Raw genomic sequence first — 20,204 nt, 5'->3', positions numbered from 1 at the left:
TACTGTCGTAGTACTGAGCTACTCTTAAGTTAGAACCAGGTTTCTTTGAAGGAGTCTAAAGGTCAATGTGAAGAACTGAACAGCAAATGTAAAACTGAATAGTGAAGCTATGCTGCTTGATTAAGGAGGACTGCTTAGGTGCTTAATTACATTCCTCCAAGAAGAGCTAGAATAATTCAATTTGCAATACATGTTAGAATTCTCATGGAGACCAACATTAATAGAATATGTATACTTTTACTCCTGTGTTTTAAATGCTTGTCACTACAACACCATTATTTTTCTTCACTTTTTGTATACACACTGTGTGGGTGGTGAGTGGCGTGGCATTTGTTAAAATTCAAAAGAGATGCAAACAGCACCCATGCATGTACAAGGGGACCCCATTTTCCTTTTCTTGGCAGTAAAATCCAGAAACCTACTGTTTTTGGGGGGGGGGCAAGGAAGGTTGTTTGGTTGGGATGTTTTTGCAATCCATACCTGCTGTGTCTGTCAAGAAATCTCCCAAAGTGGAACGAGGCTGGTAGGATTCTCCTAGGTTATTGAGCTCAGCCTCTACTGTCGCAGGCAACCTCAGTGTGTAATCCCATGTATAAAATAAACAACTGGTCTGTTGGTTTTGGTGCTCTGAATTCAGTTTGATTTCCTTGTTAAATGTGTTAGGATTTAACAAACTTTTAATTCTAAAATAGTTATAGGATTTCTTTTTTCTTTGTAAAAAGAACCCAACAGTGCATTATAGATTACTCAACGCAGTATCTAAATGTCTCTGCTTTTAACTAATTAGGTAAAGCAGAGCAAAACTTGGCAGAGAAAAACTAATGCACAATTTTTTTGTATTTGCATTTAGTGTGTTCTTTCATGGTCTTCTAATCAGAAGGGCTTTTTGCTGATCTGTGTTAAATCTTGTCAGTCTTACTGGCTATTCTCACATTTCCAGGGCAATGTGCATTTGTGAGGGGCGTGAAGAACGCAGCTAAATTGTTTCCTGGTATCGAGATTAGCATGCATGAAATTGTAGATTTACAGTATTCTGGAAGAACGCAATAGGAAAATTTAAAAACTAATATTGGAGAAAAAGGCTTAATAATCCAGCAAGAATCTTTATTTTCTTTTTCTTTTAAGCATTTGACTTAGGAAAGGAAATTGTGGCGTTTTGCTGACGTTTTTCAGTAGGTCAAGAATGAAATTTAGAAAAAATATAATTCTAATTAAAGGAAACGATAATAAAGTAATTATCTACACTACTAGCCTGTCCTAAACTGTGTGTATAATGGTTCTGGTAAACAATTAAACTGGATGTATGTTCTTGGAGACTAACGATTGTTTATGACCCTCTTACACATAGCAATTACAGAATCTATTTTAAAGTCCTTTATTAGTGTCCTCAATATTAAATTTGGAGTATTTACTCCTGGACAGTTGTGATTTGCTGCTGAAAGGTACCAGGATGATCATGAGTCCCTTGGTGCACTAATGCAAATTCTAAGGATACATAAACCTATTAAAAAAAACTGTTGTAATGATTACTGAATTTTCATGTTGGTGCTTTTTTAGTTATGAAACATCTGAAGTTGGGGCTCTTGACTGTACTGGCCAATATTGCTTTAATGATTGTAAATACTTAGCTGTCAGTCTTTAAGGCTTACTCAAACTATGTGGTTTTATTTTTGCGCTTTTTGAAAACTTGGTTTTTTTTAAATTTGTTTACTTCTGGCTTATGCAGCACCTCACTAAAATACTCCAAGAAATTACGATTTAAGAAAAACGCTTCTAAATGTTAATCTATTAGAAAGGTGAAGCTGACCTTGTACTTTAAAACATGCCTTGTTTATATTCTTTATCCAACAGAACAGATTTTATTCCTGTATTTCTCAAGTCACTGGCCAAGAATGGTACCGCTTTCATATCCCATAAATGACAGTAGCTCATTCTCACATGCTAGTACTTATTTCTCACCCTGTGATACTGAGAACGCAGGGATTCATTCTGCTCGCTTGTGCTCCCCTTTTCTAAAGTGTTTGCTCCTTACTCATCTCCTAGGCTGATGTGTTCGCTGAGGGGGAGGGATGCTGTTGGCTGTTTGGCACTAAACCCTTCCAGGCTGTTTGACAACCATAAAGGCTCTGCAGGGAATCCCATTTGCTTCTTGACCAGAGAAACACAGCTCTGTGTGTTGGTCAGAGATTCAGCCAGCCAAGCAGGGGTCTGCGGGTGGGATAGAGGGAGACTCCACAGACTGCACAGGGAGGTCATCCTGGAAAAGGGGGGCTTATCTAATCATGTTCGGAATTATTTATAGAAGTGCAGAGTGGTAAAGTAGTGTTCTCGTGAAGAGAAACAGCCTTTTCCAGGAAATGCTAGGAGGCAGAAAGAGAAATGGGAGCCTGATGTTGCCTTAGAAATTTATCTAATGAATAGTTTTCTTCTGTATAGCATGTAATGCATGCTATTAATATGTATGTTACTTGTGTATAGAGTGCAATACATACTATTAATATGTATGTTACTTGTGTACGGTGTGTTTGGCCATGTAACATGTTGAGGTTCAGTATTATGTGCACAAACCCCGAGTGTGGTTGGTCAGTTATGAGCCACTGGCTTGTATACAAATTATAATTAAAACCATCCTCTGTTTGCAAAATCATAAGCTGTCCCTCTGTAGAAACTAAAAAGAAAAAAAACCCCACCATTCCCAGCCCATTAATTTAAAAGTCTCTTGGCTCTAGGTTGCCTGTGGTGCCATGGGCAATTTCAGTGCTCATTTCTCAGATGAACAAATGGTCCTGCTGCTGCTTTAAGTAAATTAGCAGCGTCTGAGCCTTCCACCAGTGTGAGCAACTCCCGTTGCATGGCTTGCTGACTGGCTCAGTCTGCCCAGCCTTGGTTTGAATGGCCTGAAAACCGTACAGATTCCTTCCTCCAAGGCTCAGACTGTGCTGAAATTCATCCTTGCTTGATTATGTTTGATTCCTTCAAGCACAGGGGCTCCTGACAAACTTCTTTAGTCGCTTCCTTTTCTGTAGTAGAAGCGACTGCAGAGAATGGCAGCGAGTGCCTCAGCCCTTAGATTATAGGGTGCAGGGAGGTGGGGCAATCAGTGATACCTCCTTTCTCAAACAATAATACCAAAGCTGTTTGAAAACTAAAGGGCAGAGGGCATTGATATTTGTCCCATCGCAACAACTGATGTATAACATCAAGGGGAATTTTGCTTCTCTGGCAGTATATGAATGAAAATGAATTGTGGTTTTGGAATGAAGAGTGACGCCTACTACAGTCTCACTTGGGTATGGTTTCTCCCTTTTTAGTTTGTTTCAGAAAAGTAAAGTTTCTATGTAGATTTCTATATTGCCATTTCTAGACACCTTTGATTCATTCCACAGAACACCCACTCTCCAGCAGATTTGCTGACTTCTTCATGGAATAGAAAAATTCTGACAAAATATGACACCCATACCATACATGTGTGGCAGAGGATTTTAATCTGTTTTCTCCAATTATTTCTGGTTTTCTGAGTGACCTAGTATAACATACCTCTTTCATATGCCTGTATTCCTTCCTCAGTCGTCTTTTGGCCTCCAAGGGGTAGGAATGAGATTACGGTTTTCACATTTTACAGCTGTATGATCGAAATGCTCAAATCATGCAGTCTAGGGAAGCAATATACAGTAGTTATTTCCCCAGTATTTTTATACCAGCAAAGTAACATGACTGTCATAGAATCATAGAATAACCAGATTGGAAGAGACCCACCGGATCATTGAGTCCAACCATTCCTATCAAACACTAAACCATGTCCCTTAGCACCTCATCCACCCGTGCCTTAAACACCTCCAGGCAAGGTGACTCAACCCCCTCCCTGGGCAGCCTGTTCCAGTGCCCAATGACCCTTTCTGTGAAGAATTTTTTCCTAATGTTCAGGATCTGTGACTATTTTCATTTTAATTTGAGAAGTAGTCAAATGAGCCAGCCTTGCTTCAGTTGGTCCTTTTGGTAGGGCATCTTTCAGCAGAGACTCAGGGAAGGGAGAAGGATCAAATCTGCTGTCCCTGGAACAAGAGGATAAGCCCTCTCCTAAGATATGATTACCAAATAAATGTTTACATATGTAGAGGATAATTTTATTTAAATGTTACTTTAAATGAATCTTGTTTTCCTTGTATGGTGAGCATTAACATGGTTGGGGACACTGACATCAAAGGGTGGGATTGGAGTAATTGTTTTGATGTTTCCCTTTTGCTCTTCTCTAGCAGTCTGATGTGACAGTCTGATTTGGTTCTTTGGGGTATTTTATCTTTATGTACCATTTTAACATACTATTTATAGAGGCTGTACATAGAAAATACCATATTTAAATGATGTTTAAATCAACGTCCTCTTATGGTTTCTGGCTTTTTCTTTTCTCATAAGATGAAATCCTGTAAGAGGACTATGACTGTTGGTTTTTCTCCATTTGGACAGTGGGGCAATCATTACCTTCGGCTCTTCATGCTTCTGCCTCTTACCAAAGATGAGCAATCATCTCATAAAGTAGATGTGTTGTTGAAGTCTGATATCTCTCTGGGCTCTCTGGTGAGATACAGCATTTTCTTCACACCCTGGCAAGTCGAGATGTCAGGATATGATAATATTATGCATAGTAAAATCTTTTTAGTAGCTTTTTAACATTTTAAAATGACAGCTTGAAAAAAAATAATTTTCTAAGAAAGCTTTTATATTAATTATTGCCATGTGGCATGTTAGTATTTGCTAAAGAATACAGTTCTGGGATCCTGTAAAATTAAGACATCAAAATAGTAGCAATGAAACAAGAAGCAACACTTTTGCAGGAGGTTGTTTTGAGTATTTTCTATTGCAGGATACTATCTGCTACTTCAGCGATAAAATCTCATCAGTTCACATCATTGAGGGAGGAAGACCGAGTGACTAACTTTCTCTGTGCCATTCTCTTTGCTTTCTTTTTGCCAGACTATCTGATTATCAGAGGTTGACTTGAAAATCATAGTCTGGTTTCTTCTCTTACAGCTATGTAATGATTTTTCTATTGATTATTCACCATCTTATGACACGGATGACATAATAACTTCTGCTGAAAGGTTTTCAGGCAGATAATAAATTTTAAGAGACTTTTGACTTCAAAAATTCACTTTTTATTAACGGCACAAACAGCTTTCCTGTTTCAACAACATGATGCCTATTTTATTGCTAGCCCTAATGATTGCAAAACTGATATCATAACTAGAGTGAAAATAATTCATTTTGAAAAATGTTGATATGAGCAAAAGCCAAGTGTGTGGGATGACAGATGAAAGTGGTGATAAATTGTGTGGGTGCTCCTCCTGTAAGAAAGCGCCTGATTCATTATTCGTTAAACAAAAAAAAAAAGCTTGTTTTCTCTGTTTGCAATATGAGGACTTACTTAAAAATTCTTGGCATGTAATTGGCATTCAGTGAAAAATGAAAAGATTATTTTTGGAAATTAACAGTCGTGACTTCATAATTACTTGGATTTTACACTGTTGTGAATAATTCTCCTTGTAACTGCTAGATTTTTTTAATGAGAAAGAGAAATACAATACCTAGTGAGATTCCTTATTTAAAACTTGGGTCAGTGTCATACCTGGTCAGATGAAATCTGGTCCAATCTACTCAATGCAAATATAAGTGAGTGTAAGTGCTACAGTGGAATAGAATTCACTCAGTTTTCCTATCTTTTTTATTTATTCTCTAAATAATTGTTAATGCGTATAGTGTTATATAACAATTAAAAATTGTTTGTCTGAAGTCAACTGTTTTAATTCAATTTAGTCCTTATTAACTGGGAGAATAAGGTATAGCTATGCATTATGGTATGCTATATGCTAAGCCATTATTGTCTTAAGGTCTAATTTTACAGAAGTATTCGGGTTGCAAAAGGTGCAGGTGATGAACTTGTTAATTCTTTTATGTTAAAGAACTTTTAAAATTATTTAATGCTAATCTGTATATTTAGATACATAAACAGTTTTGAAAATATTAGCCATCGACCGTTATTTTTTAATAAAATGTAATTCACTTTTTGATGGGTTGGAATTTAGAGGAGAATTTTTTTTCCCTTTTGTTTTGAACCCGAGATGGTTTTTAACATGTGAATTAAAGCCCAAATTAAAATACTCCCACATGGTTTGTTGTGCACAAGAAACTGAAGGCAAGCACACTGGAAGAAATCTCAAAACACGTGTCATACTACAGGCTAAAACAAGAGTTTTAGTGCAGAACATGGTGCTGTGAGGTATTCATGTGGAGTGACCACAGGAGTTGATGTGCTTTACATTTTTTTTTTGATTAAAAAAGGCAGCACCTTATCCCTTTTTTAATATAAAGTTTTAGACAGTCATAGATGTCATGTTGTTATACTGATTAATACACTCATGACAAGTTTAGGTTGCTGTAACTTCAGATCAAATGTGAAAAGGATTGAATGTAGAACAGAAAAGTTTAAGCGTATCTGACTTAAATGTGAAAGGATATCCCATGTATTTTCAGAAACCTCACTCAGTTGTTTTTAACACCAGGATACCTTGATGAAGCTGTGTGTACTCTAAATAGTGCAAAGCTGTTGTCAGGATGCTAAAAAACTGGATACAGGGAACAGAATGAGTTTAAAGCAGTGTCAGTTAGGAATTGCTGTGAGCACTTTTACAGTGCTGTCATTTAAAGAGAGACTTAAATCAAGGCTTGACTTTGGGGCATAACTTCTGCATGGGTACTTGGCTTTCTGAAGCACTTACCTGATTCCGATTAGTGTGTCATAATGTATGTTTTTCCCACGTCTCCAAAATTCAGGATAGGAAGGAATCTAATCTTCTTAAACTCACTAATCATCTGTAATGGAAAAACACCAAGTAAGGGGTTGTATGTAAAGCATGCAAGTTCCAGCTGATGAAGTTCTGCCGGAGTCTCTTGCCAGACTTCAGCTGCGTGTTTCCTGTAAATGAAATCGATTTGTTCAGTGAGCCACTGAAGTCAAGAGTTGACTCATCTTGAAGATGCGTTTGCATCAAATCAGACAGTTATATCTTCCCCACTTCTAGCAGTCGCCAGAGCATCCGAATTGCTTGGTAGCTGCACAGAAATGGGGAGAGCCGGTGTTTTGTTTTTTTTTTTTTCTTCAAGGGATTGGTCAATACGTGTCCACATCCCCTGCTTTGCCTGTGTGCCAGAATGGGAAGCAGTCATTTCAAAGCACAGGGACCTGGGGGCTTCTGCATCATTGCTCTGCACGCAATCCTTTTGTGCCTAAGCCGTACGAGTTTTATATTGTTCACTGGCGGTCCAGGTAAACAAGCGATACTTGTTCCATTAAGGGAATGTGATTTTTAATCTATCTGGACATTCTCTAGAAATCTTTACAAATTCTATCTAAGTTGGCTGAGCCATTAATTTCAGAAATGCCTTGTGACACTTTGACGTCCTTCAATTCTCTGTCAAGGTATAAGTCAGAAAGATGTGGGTAATTTTCATTGCTAAATATCTGCTATGCTCAAGTCCTTCAGTGCACTTCTCTAAGGATGCTGAGGTCCTTTTAAAATATGTGCCTTATTGCAGGTTTAGCAATTCACAAATCAGAACTGCAAGTATAAGAACAAAAAATGCCTTGGTCTGGAAAATGAAAGAGAATTTCTTATTTCTCAAAATATTTTTTCTGTTTTACTCCTCAGCTAGATTCTTTCCTAACTACTGTTTGCAACTACAAACTTGTAAGAAACATGCCTTTTTTTTCTCCTTCCCCTTTTAGAAGGTATATATTTGAGCTTTGAGCCCTTTCTTAGTACTTGTGGTATAAACTCAATGTGAAATGAACATTCTTCATGCAGTTCTTAAATGAGCTAAAGTATCACCGTGTTTATCAGGCGTGTAAACATTTTTGGTGCTTGATTTCTGGTTCTGACTGCCTTGGTTATGTAACCATTTAGCAATGTGGCCAGCTTTATGCGATGGGCTAAACCAAAAGATCGTTAAAGCAGAAGGCTTACTTCTACAATTGTGAAGCTGGGTGCTCTGAAATAGTAGTAGCATCATGTTTTCCAGGAGACCTTTTTTATGGCTGACTATCTCATCGGAAAGGCTCTCTTAGATGGCTTGGACAATGTCAGCAGCATGTTTATCCATTTCAGTCTTCTGATTTCTTAACTTGCAAGAATAAAGCGTACTTCATTTGAATTTCTCAGGCCATACCACATGCAATAACAACGTATAACTGTAAAATACCTTCTACTGTTTTACGGTTTTTGTTTAAACGTAGGAAAGGGAGTTGGAAACAGAAGTAGCAAATCTTAAATTACTGTTTAAGATCTAAGAGGCAATATTTCTGATTTGGTTGTTACCATGACAGAGCTGTGAACTCCTTTGATGCTGCCACATGGAAAGCTTTCTTATTTTTAATTAGCCCTCTACCATGATAGAAAGCTTTTTGTTATTTTTTTGTTATTGTTATTTTTTATGCAGACTTACATCTTACTGCAAGTTCAGGAGCACAGTAGTGTCTGATGGGATACTTACTGTTGCAAATAGAGACATAGGAGCCAAAAGTGAAGGAGCCCTGGTTGCGGCTTAATTAACAGATTACTTCTGTGAAATTGAGAAAACTTGTCCATTGGCTTCTCCAGCTGTACAGAAGAGCAGCTAATTGCAGAGTACTGTATTTTATCTACAGAGTGCTTTCATGATCAGTCCTCTGTAAATTTTAGGATTTCAAATTATGTAGAACTATCGGAGTGTGTACAGGAATGTGCGTTTAGATGATCTTGAAGCATTTTTGTCAGTTATTTTTGCCCGTGTTTTATTCTATGAAACAAAGTAGCCTTGTGACATTATTATTATTGTTGTTATTGTCATCATCATCATCCAGCATCTGGTTTCTGTGAGGTGGGAGGGTTTGTGGGTTTGTCACTTGAACCACTTGTCAGCATGTAAAGTGGAAGGATAAGCTAAAGCAGTTTGCATAACTCGTACATAAGGGTAGAAGTCATGCCTTTATATAATTCACCAGGCAGCAACATAAAGCAAACACAGTGATAAATTGGTATTGGTTTAAATAACAAAAAGAAAAACGTAAATGCCGTGTTCATGTGCTTGTACCAAAGAGGTAGCAGAAAAGCCTAAGAGAATTTGGTCCCTAGTCCTACACTGGTGCAAATCTTTTGTTTTAATTGCTCCTGAGTAGGAGGAGGATTTAAATAAGGATACAGAGGCTGAGGATTGCCTTCTGAGGTTCCTTTGCAGTTCAGTAGGATCTCCCTTACCCCCAGTTTGCCTCTTACTTTGACAGGAAATTTCTTTGCATAATAGATCCTAGGAGCAGGTCAGGCTCTCAAGCTGTGTGCTGCTGTGATGTGTAGGATGGTTGTGGCAAAGCAAGACCTGTCAGTAAACTTGGGGCAGTTTCCAGCTCGATACTGTGTGTTGCAGAAGGAGTTAAGCAAAAGAAAACAAACCACCAAACCCTAAACAAAGCCTGCCTAAAAATAATAATTGAATAGGAATGCATTGTATTAAAAGTTAAGTGTTTTATGTTTGTCTGAAGCAGTATTGTCTGCATTGTACTGCTTTCATTATATCTACGTAAAACATACAAATCTAAAAGAGACTGATTATTTACTTTCCATTTATTATTCTAGTTCTTTCATCATGAAAGTTCTTATTTGTCCCTGGGGAATTGCAATTTTAAATACTTTCCTGAATCTTCCTGTAGTGGAAAAAAAAATTAATTGGTGGCTGTATCATGTAGTGGCTGTTCTGCTGTAATGTATTTAATAAATTGGTTTACTCTAGATGATAAGGTCTTTGAAAGAAACACTTAAACCTGGATTTTTATTAATCTGTATGAATTTAATATAAATATTTGAAAAATTCATTCAGAATCTATAAAACAAATGTACATATGGAAACAGTTGTCAGTGAATTGTGATCATTTTGAAGGGCTTATTATATTGCCTGTAATTATGCGTCGTGGGATGAATGGTGTCTGTGGATGTAGAGTTGGATTTCCTGCAAAGAAAAAAACTACATCGTCATAAAAGGCATTTATAATTGATTATGCAGCCTGTTCTGAACTCATGACTGAAATGTAATATGAAGTAGAAGTGTGTGACACTGGTGTTAGTTTTATCTGAAGCCATTGCTGCTGGAACTGTTTCATCTCTGTCTTGATAAGCTGGGAAGAAAACAAGCTGGAGAAGTCTGATTTAGATAATTATACTACTGGAAGGTATGTAACCGAGGGAGAGTTTATCGCAGGTTTCTAAAGGCAAGGATAGCACGCACTGGCACACATCATCCAGCTCCCTTAGAGAGTTGCAGTGCCCCAACCTCCCTGCACAAAAGCACCTACCCTGGATTGTGCCTCGGCAGCGAGGAGGCACCTGGTCCTTGCCTGTGACCTCGGTTGTACCACTCACTGATGAAGTGGTGAGCTGTGTGAAATACCTGTATCACCCAGATCAGAGATGGGCATTTTCAGGTACAATTGGAGGTATAAGAAAAGCTTTGAGTAAGCCAGGTGAGCGTTTTCACCTTTCTTCTATGATTCTATGATGAGGGAGAATGGGTATAAACTCGGGAGGGGCAGATTTAGCTTAGATATAAGGAGGAAATTCTTCACGATAAGGGTGGTGAGGCCCTGGCCCAGGCTGTCCAGGGAGGCTGTGGCTGCCCCGTCCCTGGAGGTGTTCAAGGCCAGGCTGGATGGGCCTGGGGCAGCCTGATCTAGTGGGAGGTGTCCCTGCCCAGGGCAGGGGGGTTGGAATTAGATGATCTTTAAAGTCCCTTCCAACTCAAACTACTCTATGATTCTATGATTCCCCTAAACTACCTCTTGCTGTGTTTGTACAACAGTACAGAGAGGCAGTGCTGGCAGAGCTGGGTGAGGCAATATAGGATTTTAGGGCCTTACAGGCTTTTCAGTGTCTCAAAGGCTTCCTTGCCTGCCAAAATGATTTGTGCAGCTTTCTAAACTGAGCAGGCTTTGGGACCATGTGCGGAGATGCGCCTGAACCTGTAATCCTTGCTGCACTGAGCTGGTTTGGCACAGGCAGACCAAGTGACTCGGTGTCTCCGTAGTTAATCTGTCAGGCAGAATAATTCTGCCTGTGAAAAAGGCACTTGATTTTGTTTTAATTTCCTTTTAACTTCAAGTGGAATTTGAACCTCCTTCTGGAATTGAAAATCCATTATTTTCCTTTGCCACCTTAATTCATTATTTCTAAATACTTCTCAACTGAAGAATCTTACAATCGATTTGACGTACATGGCCGTGCAAGTGTGTTTGGCTGTTCTGTGCTGGTATTTGACGAAGATTTGAGGGGGCGTTGTCTGCTCAAGTCCCATTCATCGTAAGTCGTGTCTCAGTTATGCCTCTTCGAGAATTAAGAATGAAGTGCTGAGGTGGCACTGCTGTGGGTACTCCTGCATCTGGAGATTTTCCAAGTGGCACATCAAGCCTTTTAAGACCCGAGATCCAAGTTAGGAGCTGATGCAATGACATTTTTTTAGCTAAAAACTTAACACTTGATTTCAGTCACTTCTTGTTAGTGAGCTGAAGGCTGAAACAGCTGATTTTCCTGCATATGGCTTAACTGTTTTTCAGGTTTCAGTGTTGCTTTTCATTCTAACTGTCATAAATGTGAAAATTGTTCAGGTAGTGCAAATGGGTGCAGGTTCTGTTTCCCACTTGCTGAATTGAGGTATAAATCTGTCATCTGCTTTGACACGGTGAGATCTTTAACTTGGAAAACAAGTGCAATTTCTACACCAAAAACTTCTGAGCTATCCAGCAACAGAAGTGAGAGGAAACTTGAAGTTGTTTCTGAAGTGCAGAAAATCACGTTGAGCTGTGCCAGCAAAGACCCGCGTATAAACTCTGTTTAAGCTTCCTGAGTTCATCTTCACTGCATCATTTTGGAATTGCCATCACTTTGGAATTGCCTGCTTTAGCAACTCAGCTGTCGAAGAGGAATGACAAGCCACTGGAAGTGGTCACCTTTCCAGCTGGCATACTGTTCCCAGAACATGCTATGGATCCGACCCTTGAGACACAGGCTTACAAAGCATTTGAAGCACTGGTAAGCTCAAATGCAAAGAACGTCACCTTCATTGTAGTGCAAGATTACTGATCTGAAGAAATAACTGGAAAAGTTGTTCTGCATGTGCTAGTCTGGGTGGATTCTCATTAATGGATCTCATAACATGAGTTGGAGGTGATGCATCCTCATAAGTGAAGACAAGCGAGTAGGATTTCACTCCCAAATACAGAAAGTGCCATCTAAAACTGCAAAGTGAATATGACAGAGCATCTTTGCTACTTCCTCCAATAACAGCAGAATATCAACAGAGCATTCACTGTACATGAAATGTAGAATTTCCATGTCTGATATGAGAAATTTTCCTCCTCTTGTGTGTGTCTTAAGGTTTTCAGGCCACAGCCTCTTGGCTGCTAGTTTGAAAAAAAAGTAGCAGTGATGTCTCAGCTACCAGGACCAATGCTTTTCTCACAAAGGGTTTATTTGCTTATGGGAGATAAATGCTGAACTATTACGCAGGTTTGCATAGAGTGAAAGGAATTTTATCTTGACAAAACACATATTTTAGAGAACAATATTACCCTGGGAGAGAATAAAACTTGCATAAACAAAGGTGGTGTTTGTACTGGCAAACTTATTGCTACTTCTCATTCTCTTCCCCACCCCTTGCTTACCCCTCACCCATCCACTGCTTATGTCATTGCTGCAGCTAGAAAGATCTTTGCTTTTCAGATGCTGTCACCTGCATAAGCAGTGATCAAGTTGTATCATCTCTGAGCCTTCAGAAGTGTTAACAGATGTGCCTGTTCTTGAAAGCCAAAGAAGGTGCCCTAGGAGGAGAAAGCTAAGCTAGCTATAGAAGCTGCACAAGCTGAGAGAGACTAAATGTAGATGGTAGGATAGAAGCCTGAATTTCTTTTTATCCTAAAGCTTCTTTAAGTTGAAAACTGTTTCTTTATGTTCTAAAGCTATTTGAACTATGTGGGCGGATTTGGAAGGAAGCTTGGTCTGCATGATACATGCTGGTATAGTTCTAGTATTGGAAATATGTAGTGGGGCTGTGTGTCACGCTTGCACATAATTTTCACTGATGCATTCATGCTTAGTGTTTGCTGAAGGGCAGAGTTGTGCTGAAAATCTCACACAGGAAAGGTGTGATTTCAGCAGTCGCTTCAAATAATATCAAGATATTTGTGAGCTTTAGGTTGCGCGTTAAGAACTTCTTCTCTGGGGGGGTGCTGGAGCAATGGAGCAGGTTGGCCAGAGAGAGATGCCATCTTCACCCAGGGAGGTTTCCAGGTCAGCCCCAAGCTCGTGTTGCAAATAACTCTTTGTTAAGGGGTAGGCTGGAATGTGTTACCTTCAGAGAGGGTTCCCTTCCAACTGCTGTTTCAATGAGTTTGAAAAGATGCTACCAATGCTTTGCTTTAGGGTAATCTTGTGAAAATAAGCTTGCATTCATGTACCTGTTTTATTGGGACGTTGAAATAGTTAATACTTTAATTCAGTCACGTATAAAGTAGCAGGGAAAGTATGTTTTCACTCCCTCAAGATGAAAGATCAGATGTGTTTTTCGTTGGGACTGGCTGTACTGTAACCCACAAATGACTAACTTTCAGGAGCCTTGAAATTAACTTCCATAGATTTCTGTCAGGGGTTGGCAGAGTTTAGGGTAGTTACGGGGGTTCTTTTCAATCAGAAGAGCAGAGAAATGATACTGATCACAGGAAATGTGAAGCATATTGAAGGTAAGACTGACACACAGATCTTGACAGGTAATGCGTTTGCCAGTAGAGTCTTCCACAAGTAATTTACTGACTGAAAAGAGTAGAAAGAAAAAATGGAGCTATTGGAACGTAAGCCACCATACAGTGTTGACGTAATATTTGCCTTTTCTTTGCATTAGTCATGTTTTAAAACGTTTGAAAAATGCTGTTGGTTTGTGTAATGTGAGTAGGCTGAAAAGCTTTCTGTGGGTTTTCCATCATATCACAATATTAATTTAAGCTTGAGGTCAGAATTAATCATTTTTGTCTTTCTTCCTTTTTTTTTCAACCGTCCCACAACAGATATGTTACGATATATGTTACAGCTCTGCCTGCAAGTAAATAAAGTCCTGTCATTCAGAGCTCTCAGTTGAAGTCCAAAATGCCCTGCCGCTTCAACATGAAAAAAAGAAATCTCAGCAGGAGGTTGAAGAGTGAAAAGTATAATGGGAAGGCTTTCTGTGTGACAGCATGGGAAGAAGTAGTATTTTTGCCACGTTTTTGTTGTATATTTGTGGTGCCCATTCATGAGTACTACAGGAGTGATTTCCATATGTAAGGAAGGACCCTAAGTCCTAGTCTGTATCCTTAGTGGGATTTATGAAGCTGTTTTTGCCCTTGCTGGGTAAGATGAAACAGGGTAGACTTATGTGTACAAATCCCAACCAAAGCCATTTGATACTAAAGTTGCAGAGGACTGTTGCTTTGATTACTGCATGTTTTAAGATAAGGTTTTGCTCTAATGCTGTAGCATTAGCCATGGTAATTAAACTTGTTTTCTGAAGAAAATCTTTGAGAGAATTTCCTCATTTCCAAAGCAAATTCTTAGCAGTAACTTCCCTGCAGTTGAGGCAGGAAGAAAATCTAATTTGCAGAAATACATTTATAGTATGTACTATTGTAGTGACTGGTAAGATATGGTGGTTGTAAGAAATAAAGATAATTCATCTCCAGTTTCACCATACTGTTTAAGCCAATGAGTCTTTCTTCTAAGAAAATGTTTCCTATTAGAAAATCCAAAGCTTTCACAATAGACTTTGATCTTTACTGTAAAATGAAAGGAGGAGGAAAGCTTTCACACTAAAATGCTAATAATATTCTCTTTGTTAGTGCCTTTGTATTGCATATGAAGTGGATCTTTGCCGATCAGTCCAAGTTCTGCAGCTTCGTAGGCATCTTCCTTCCTGTTGTACAGTCATCTTTGGACTGTGTGATGGACCAGACTCTCTTTTGCAGCTGGGGAAGAATGCTGTTTATTCTTTGTAAAGTATCTGCCCTAAATGTGGGTTGATCATTCTGTTAAAAGCATGTGTGTGTTGTAGGTGCACTGTTAATATACTGTTTCTATAGTGTTAAATGGCACCAAACAGAAGAGGAAGTGTGACACTAGCTTTATTATATGAGCAGTAGCTACTCTTCAAATGCCTAATGGTTATATGAGTTTTTACATTGTTGTTTGATAAATGGAATGCTTGTGTTGTATTCCAGTCTCTTCAACCTCTCCAGGAAAAAAGGAATTAAAATCTGATTTGCTAGGAAAGATCTGTACCTTTTAGACAGAGGGGAAAAAGATAAGGCAAGTCTTCCCTAGCAAATCATACTGGACTTGTGCATTTTTATAATCCTTTTGAAAGCATGATGACAAGGTCAATAGTCCTGTATATGTTTTCAAATTATTTAAAAGTTGCTACATGATAGGCCTCCCATTTTTTTTTAAAATCTGCTTATTTTTATTTATACTTTCTAAGTCCATTCAGCGGTTCGATGTCACTGCAGTGAGCTCCTGGGCATCCTGCCAAGCCTTCAGTATTGTCAGGATGCTGGATAAAGTACAAAGAAAAATGCTTGCCTGTGTTTCCTTCTAAAATTTTACAAGTAGGCGGTGAGACCACCCTTATCAAAGTCAGATTAGAACTAGATGAAAACAGGACTGACTCTCCCTTTCCCTAACTACCTGTACAGCTTGTTAGAATTGTAGAGTTAAAAACACTGCAAATGTCCACAAATTAATATTGAAGTCTGAACTAGAGATATAGACTTTTGGCAGCTAAAGGTGTCTATATTTAATATTATAAAATTGTGTAACAGCATAACTGGTAAGATAAGTGAAGATAGGCCTTTTCTGAAGTATTAAAGTGGAACAAAAATGGTTTGAAATCTTAGAAGCTCACTATTATCATCACCTCTGTTACAATTGATCCTGTAGTTATAATGGCATATTTGGCAGAGCTTTGTTTCCTGCATACTTGCAATGCATGATTTCCACAAGAGTTCTCATCCTTTTAAAAAAAAAATAAAAATCATGTTGTGTGTGTTTTAAAGTTGTTTTTATATTGCAACTTGACACCCGTTTGAGTCAAATATAGTAAGATATAGGAGCACATAGGGAAGAGGACTAAGCATTTGTTTTTGTCATAGAATATACCATATTCAAGGTGATTGTTTATTTCCCGGGTTAATTTCTTTGTAAATGTGATATCTCTGTTTCTGAAAAGACCCAAGGTACAGATGCTTGCAAATCTGACTTCAGGTGGAATGAGTGCCACGTGTCTCCTTGCACTCATTTTATTTATGTGTTTTTCTACATACATCAAACTGCAAAGAACAGAACAATGTAGCTGCAGTGTTTTTTCCCTGCGTTTTAGAGAAGGTGTTTGTAAATGAATTGGGGTTGTCAAGCTTTAAGAATTGCAAGGGAACCTGTGTGCATGGTTTGTAGTACTCGTTAGGTGCAATTACTTTGTTTTAAGTTACAGACAGACCTTTTTCATGAGAGTTTGAGAACAGCCAGGCTGTGTCTGCTTAGAGAATGGACAGGATATAAGCCTCTGACACTACAATGACATAAAAACTAAAGTGATTTTGTTTATTTCTGTAGAAAAATAAAATATAGAATAAAGGAATTGAAACTTGATTTGCTTCATGTTCTCATGTAATTGCTTCTTTTTACTAAATTCCTCTCTCTGTTTCTTCCAAGTTTGTGCTGAAGCTTTCAATCCAGATGAAGAGGAAGAAGATACAGAACAAAGGGTAAGAGTGGGTGAATTGTATCATGCATGGTTCTCTCTGCAGTCTGACAGGCTGTCAGATGTCTGTACGTTGCCTTTTCCTTACCACTTGTGCATTTCATTCTGCGAGGCTGACGTTGACAAGTGACATTGCTCTGAAACGTAGGGCCACTTGGTCTCAGGTGCTTTTTTAGTCACTATAGATTTTAATATAATTTTACTTCAAAGGACTCAAGAGCCATGCTTAAGTCTACCATCTATAAAAGTGTGGATATTTTCCTTTCTTAATTATCTTAAATGCTTGTTGAGGCAATCCTAGAGCATTGATGCTCTTCTGAATTATTAGTTAAGCTTTACCACAGCTGTTTCTTCATGGGTGCTTAAAATTCCTGACATGCTTTTTACTGCCTTTCTTGTCAAAACACTTCTGCCTGGGCAGGAGCAATACTTTGCTGAAATATTTTGAGACTGTGGCCACCTGTTGTTCTATTGTTTTTGGATGCTGGGAATTTCTAGGAATTGCAAGTCCAAATACAGTAATTGGATTTCTTTAGAGGCGCTTTTATGTGAGTGAATTCCTGTAGCTTGGCTGGTGAGAGCAGTGTTTTCTCTCTGGACTTCTAGTGTTCCATTTCTTGAGATGGTATTTGGGATGCTTAAATTTCTGTAGTGACAATTTAAGTCTAATTCAATTTCTCTTCAAAAAGAAGAAAAATAAGATGCCTTGAAAAGAAAAATAGAATGATTGTTTCTGATCAGCCAAATGTTTATAAACCTGGATACGTTTATTCCATCAAAAAAATCTTAGCTTTCCTGATGGCTCATTCAGTTTTCTTTAGAAAACGAAATATCTGAGATCTACTCAGCTTTGGACAATGGATTTTTAGGAATGCCTACTAATGTAACTAGTTTTGGGGATCCTTGTTATTCCAGAAATGTAGTTAATGTGGTGAATGGGAGGTAATTAATATTTTTATGTTTTCATAATTAGCCCCCCCAAAAGCACATATATAAACATTTCTATGACACAGTGAGTGTTGGTTAATTTAACTTGATGAGATGTTTATAATGGGAAAAAAAGCATCAAAAAAAGATCTCTCAAACAGCAAAGCTATTATTTAAGTAATTTTGTTAAAAAAATACAGTTCTTGGGTAACTTTTGTTATTAGATGGGCTGATACATACTTATCATAAGTCTTATAAATTACCCGTGTGCCAACAATAAGTGTATTTGGTCTAATAAAGCCAGAGTTTAGAAAGAAAACTCTTCCTCTGTTCCAAATGCCCAAGCCTTGACTGTATCTGTGGCTGGGTTAGAAACGAAGTGAAAGGAAAAAGCATCCTCTTCTTGTCTCTCTCGATTGTTATTTTGCTTGTGTTAATTGTCAGCATAATATTATTTCTTATGTCTCTTCCTTTCATTCTGTCTTGCATTGTGTGTTTATATATAAAGACTGTTTATGCAAACAACAAAAAAAGAACTGTTTACTTTGACACTCTTAAATTGCTTTCTGCTTCTTTACTCTGAAGCGAAAGTTAAGTCTTTAATCATATTTCTTTGTTGTCATGATGGTTTTGTTTTACTTTATTTTAAAGATAGTTCATCCGAAAACTGATGAGCAGCGGTGCAGACTGCAGGAAGCGTGTAAAGATATCCTGCTCTTCAAAAACCTAGATCAGGTAATATCATTTTAAGGTAAATTTAACCAGAGTTGATGGTTTGCAGGTACAAGTAATAGCATGATCTAACAGTCCAGGCACTTGTTTGTGTTGTGATAGTTCATGGATTATTAGTTATATGTGGGCTGGATTGGGACATGTAATTGGAGGTCAACAGTCAGTGAACAACTTAAACATGTTAAATTGTCAGTTACTGTGATTCAGATGTCACTCCTTGCATATTCTTTTGTTGTTGTTTTTAGAGAAAGCTTGGGGTTTTTAAACATTCCTTTGCCTACTTTTCAGTTTTTGCTGTTGGGTACCATTGCACCTGATTTCCTTTTCCCTAGGAAACAGTTAATAATTTTATGGGCAACTTAAAAAGGAAATTACTTACACAATTGTGATATTGAGCACTATCCAGACTTGCATGACTTCAGATTGCTGCACTTTTTTCTTAAATGCCAATGTGTCAGTAATGTTTCTGTAAATTAATGTAATGTTTTTAAAGTGTTCTTATTCTTACTCCTCCTTTTTTTTTTTTTTTTTACTGAAGGTGGTTATTAATTACTCATTGGCTTAGCATTGAGTTTTAGAGATGAGTGTCTCCATTACTAGGTACAATACTGTACCTAGTATTCTTATTCGGCATGAATTTTTTTGATGAGGATCATAGGATAGATCAGGGTGAGAACTTTGGAGATCCCCTAATCCAGCCTCTGAGAGGTCATAGAATAAATGCATCTCATCTCTAGGCTGATGTTACCATGAGGAAAAAAACCTGACATCTCTACTAAGGGGTGGGGAAGAATGAAAGCTGTTACACCAGTGACAGTCCCTGCAGCTGCCTGGTTTGAATCAATGAGCTTTGCCTGAGATATGAAAGGGTGGATGTGGTAGCTTATGGCTTCAAAAACACTGCTCAGCTTTCCTTGAAAACCAGGAAGTTCTTGCAGTTCTTGGTTGCTGTACAAACCCCAAGGGTCATTGAACTGCATTCTCAAAATAATTGTGGAAAGCTTTAGATTGCAGCAGGCTTAAGGAATTGACATTCCGTTAAAACATTTCCTTGAAAGCTGTCCTTTCCAAGACTGGCCTTTCACTGTTCGAGGGTTCCTGTAGTCATTAAGCCTATTTACGTAAAACACTTTAAAGGTTCCTTTTGCAAGTAACCTCATTATGTACAGGAAAAAAATGAAATATTTAAGAGCATTCATCAGCGCAAGGAGTATGTACAAAATGTGATCACCATTCCAATTGATTAGGCCAGTCTTTTAGTTTCCAGCAAAATCACCCAGAAGCAAAAATTAATTACCGATTTATATTCCAAGATTACTTTGAAAAACAAATTTGAGCTGAGAAAGTGCGTTTGGAAAAATAGTGCTTCCTGGGAAAAGCTTTTGAAGCTGCTGAGGAGAGAAGTAATGGAAACAACTGCAACTGTTAAAGACTTGGGCTTTAAAATAGCACATGGCTGAACAAGATGACTGCAGTCCATACATTGATTATTGTATAATGAAAGGCACTCTAGAGAGGGAAGAGTATAAAGGGAGTATGGAACTTGCATCCTTTCACATGTCCTCCCAATAATTTTTTATTAACTCCCTCTGTATAATGTGGCTGGTTTGGAAGGCTGGCTGTAGGATACCCACTGAAAGGCAGAATACACAGCTGCTGATCTTGCTCAGTGCATATTGCCCTTTAATAAG

At 38.1% G+C, this 20,204-nt stretch overlaps 1 protein-coding gene across 1 annotated transcript in view; it reads left to right on the top strand.

Moving 5' to 3' along the window:
- The window catches only part of PRKAR2A (protein kinase cAMP-dependent type II regulatory subunit alpha), a 62,485-nt gene that overhangs the window by 23,762 nt on the left and 18,519 nt on the right, over window positions 1-20,204 (top strand). Inside the window, exons 3-4 of the mRNA XM_069866067.1 lie at window positions 16,806-16,858; window positions 18,433-18,516. Of these exons, the coding sequence (XP_069722168.1) occupies window positions 16,806-16,858; window positions 18,433-18,516 (137 nt within the window). The remainder of the gene's footprint in view (window positions 1-16,805; window positions 16,859-18,432; window positions 18,517-20,204) is intronic.

This window comes from Phaenicophaeus curvirostris, chromosome 11 (assembly GCF_032191515.1).
Source record: "Phaenicophaeus curvirostris isolate KB17595 chromosome 11, BPBGC_Pcur_1.0, whole genome shotgun sequence".
NCBI classification, from domain to species: Eukaryota; Metazoa; Chordata; class Aves; order Cuculiformes; family Cuculidae; genus Phaenicophaeus; species Phaenicophaeus curvirostris.
This window is presented reverse-complemented; position numbering and strand designations above follow the sequence as displayed.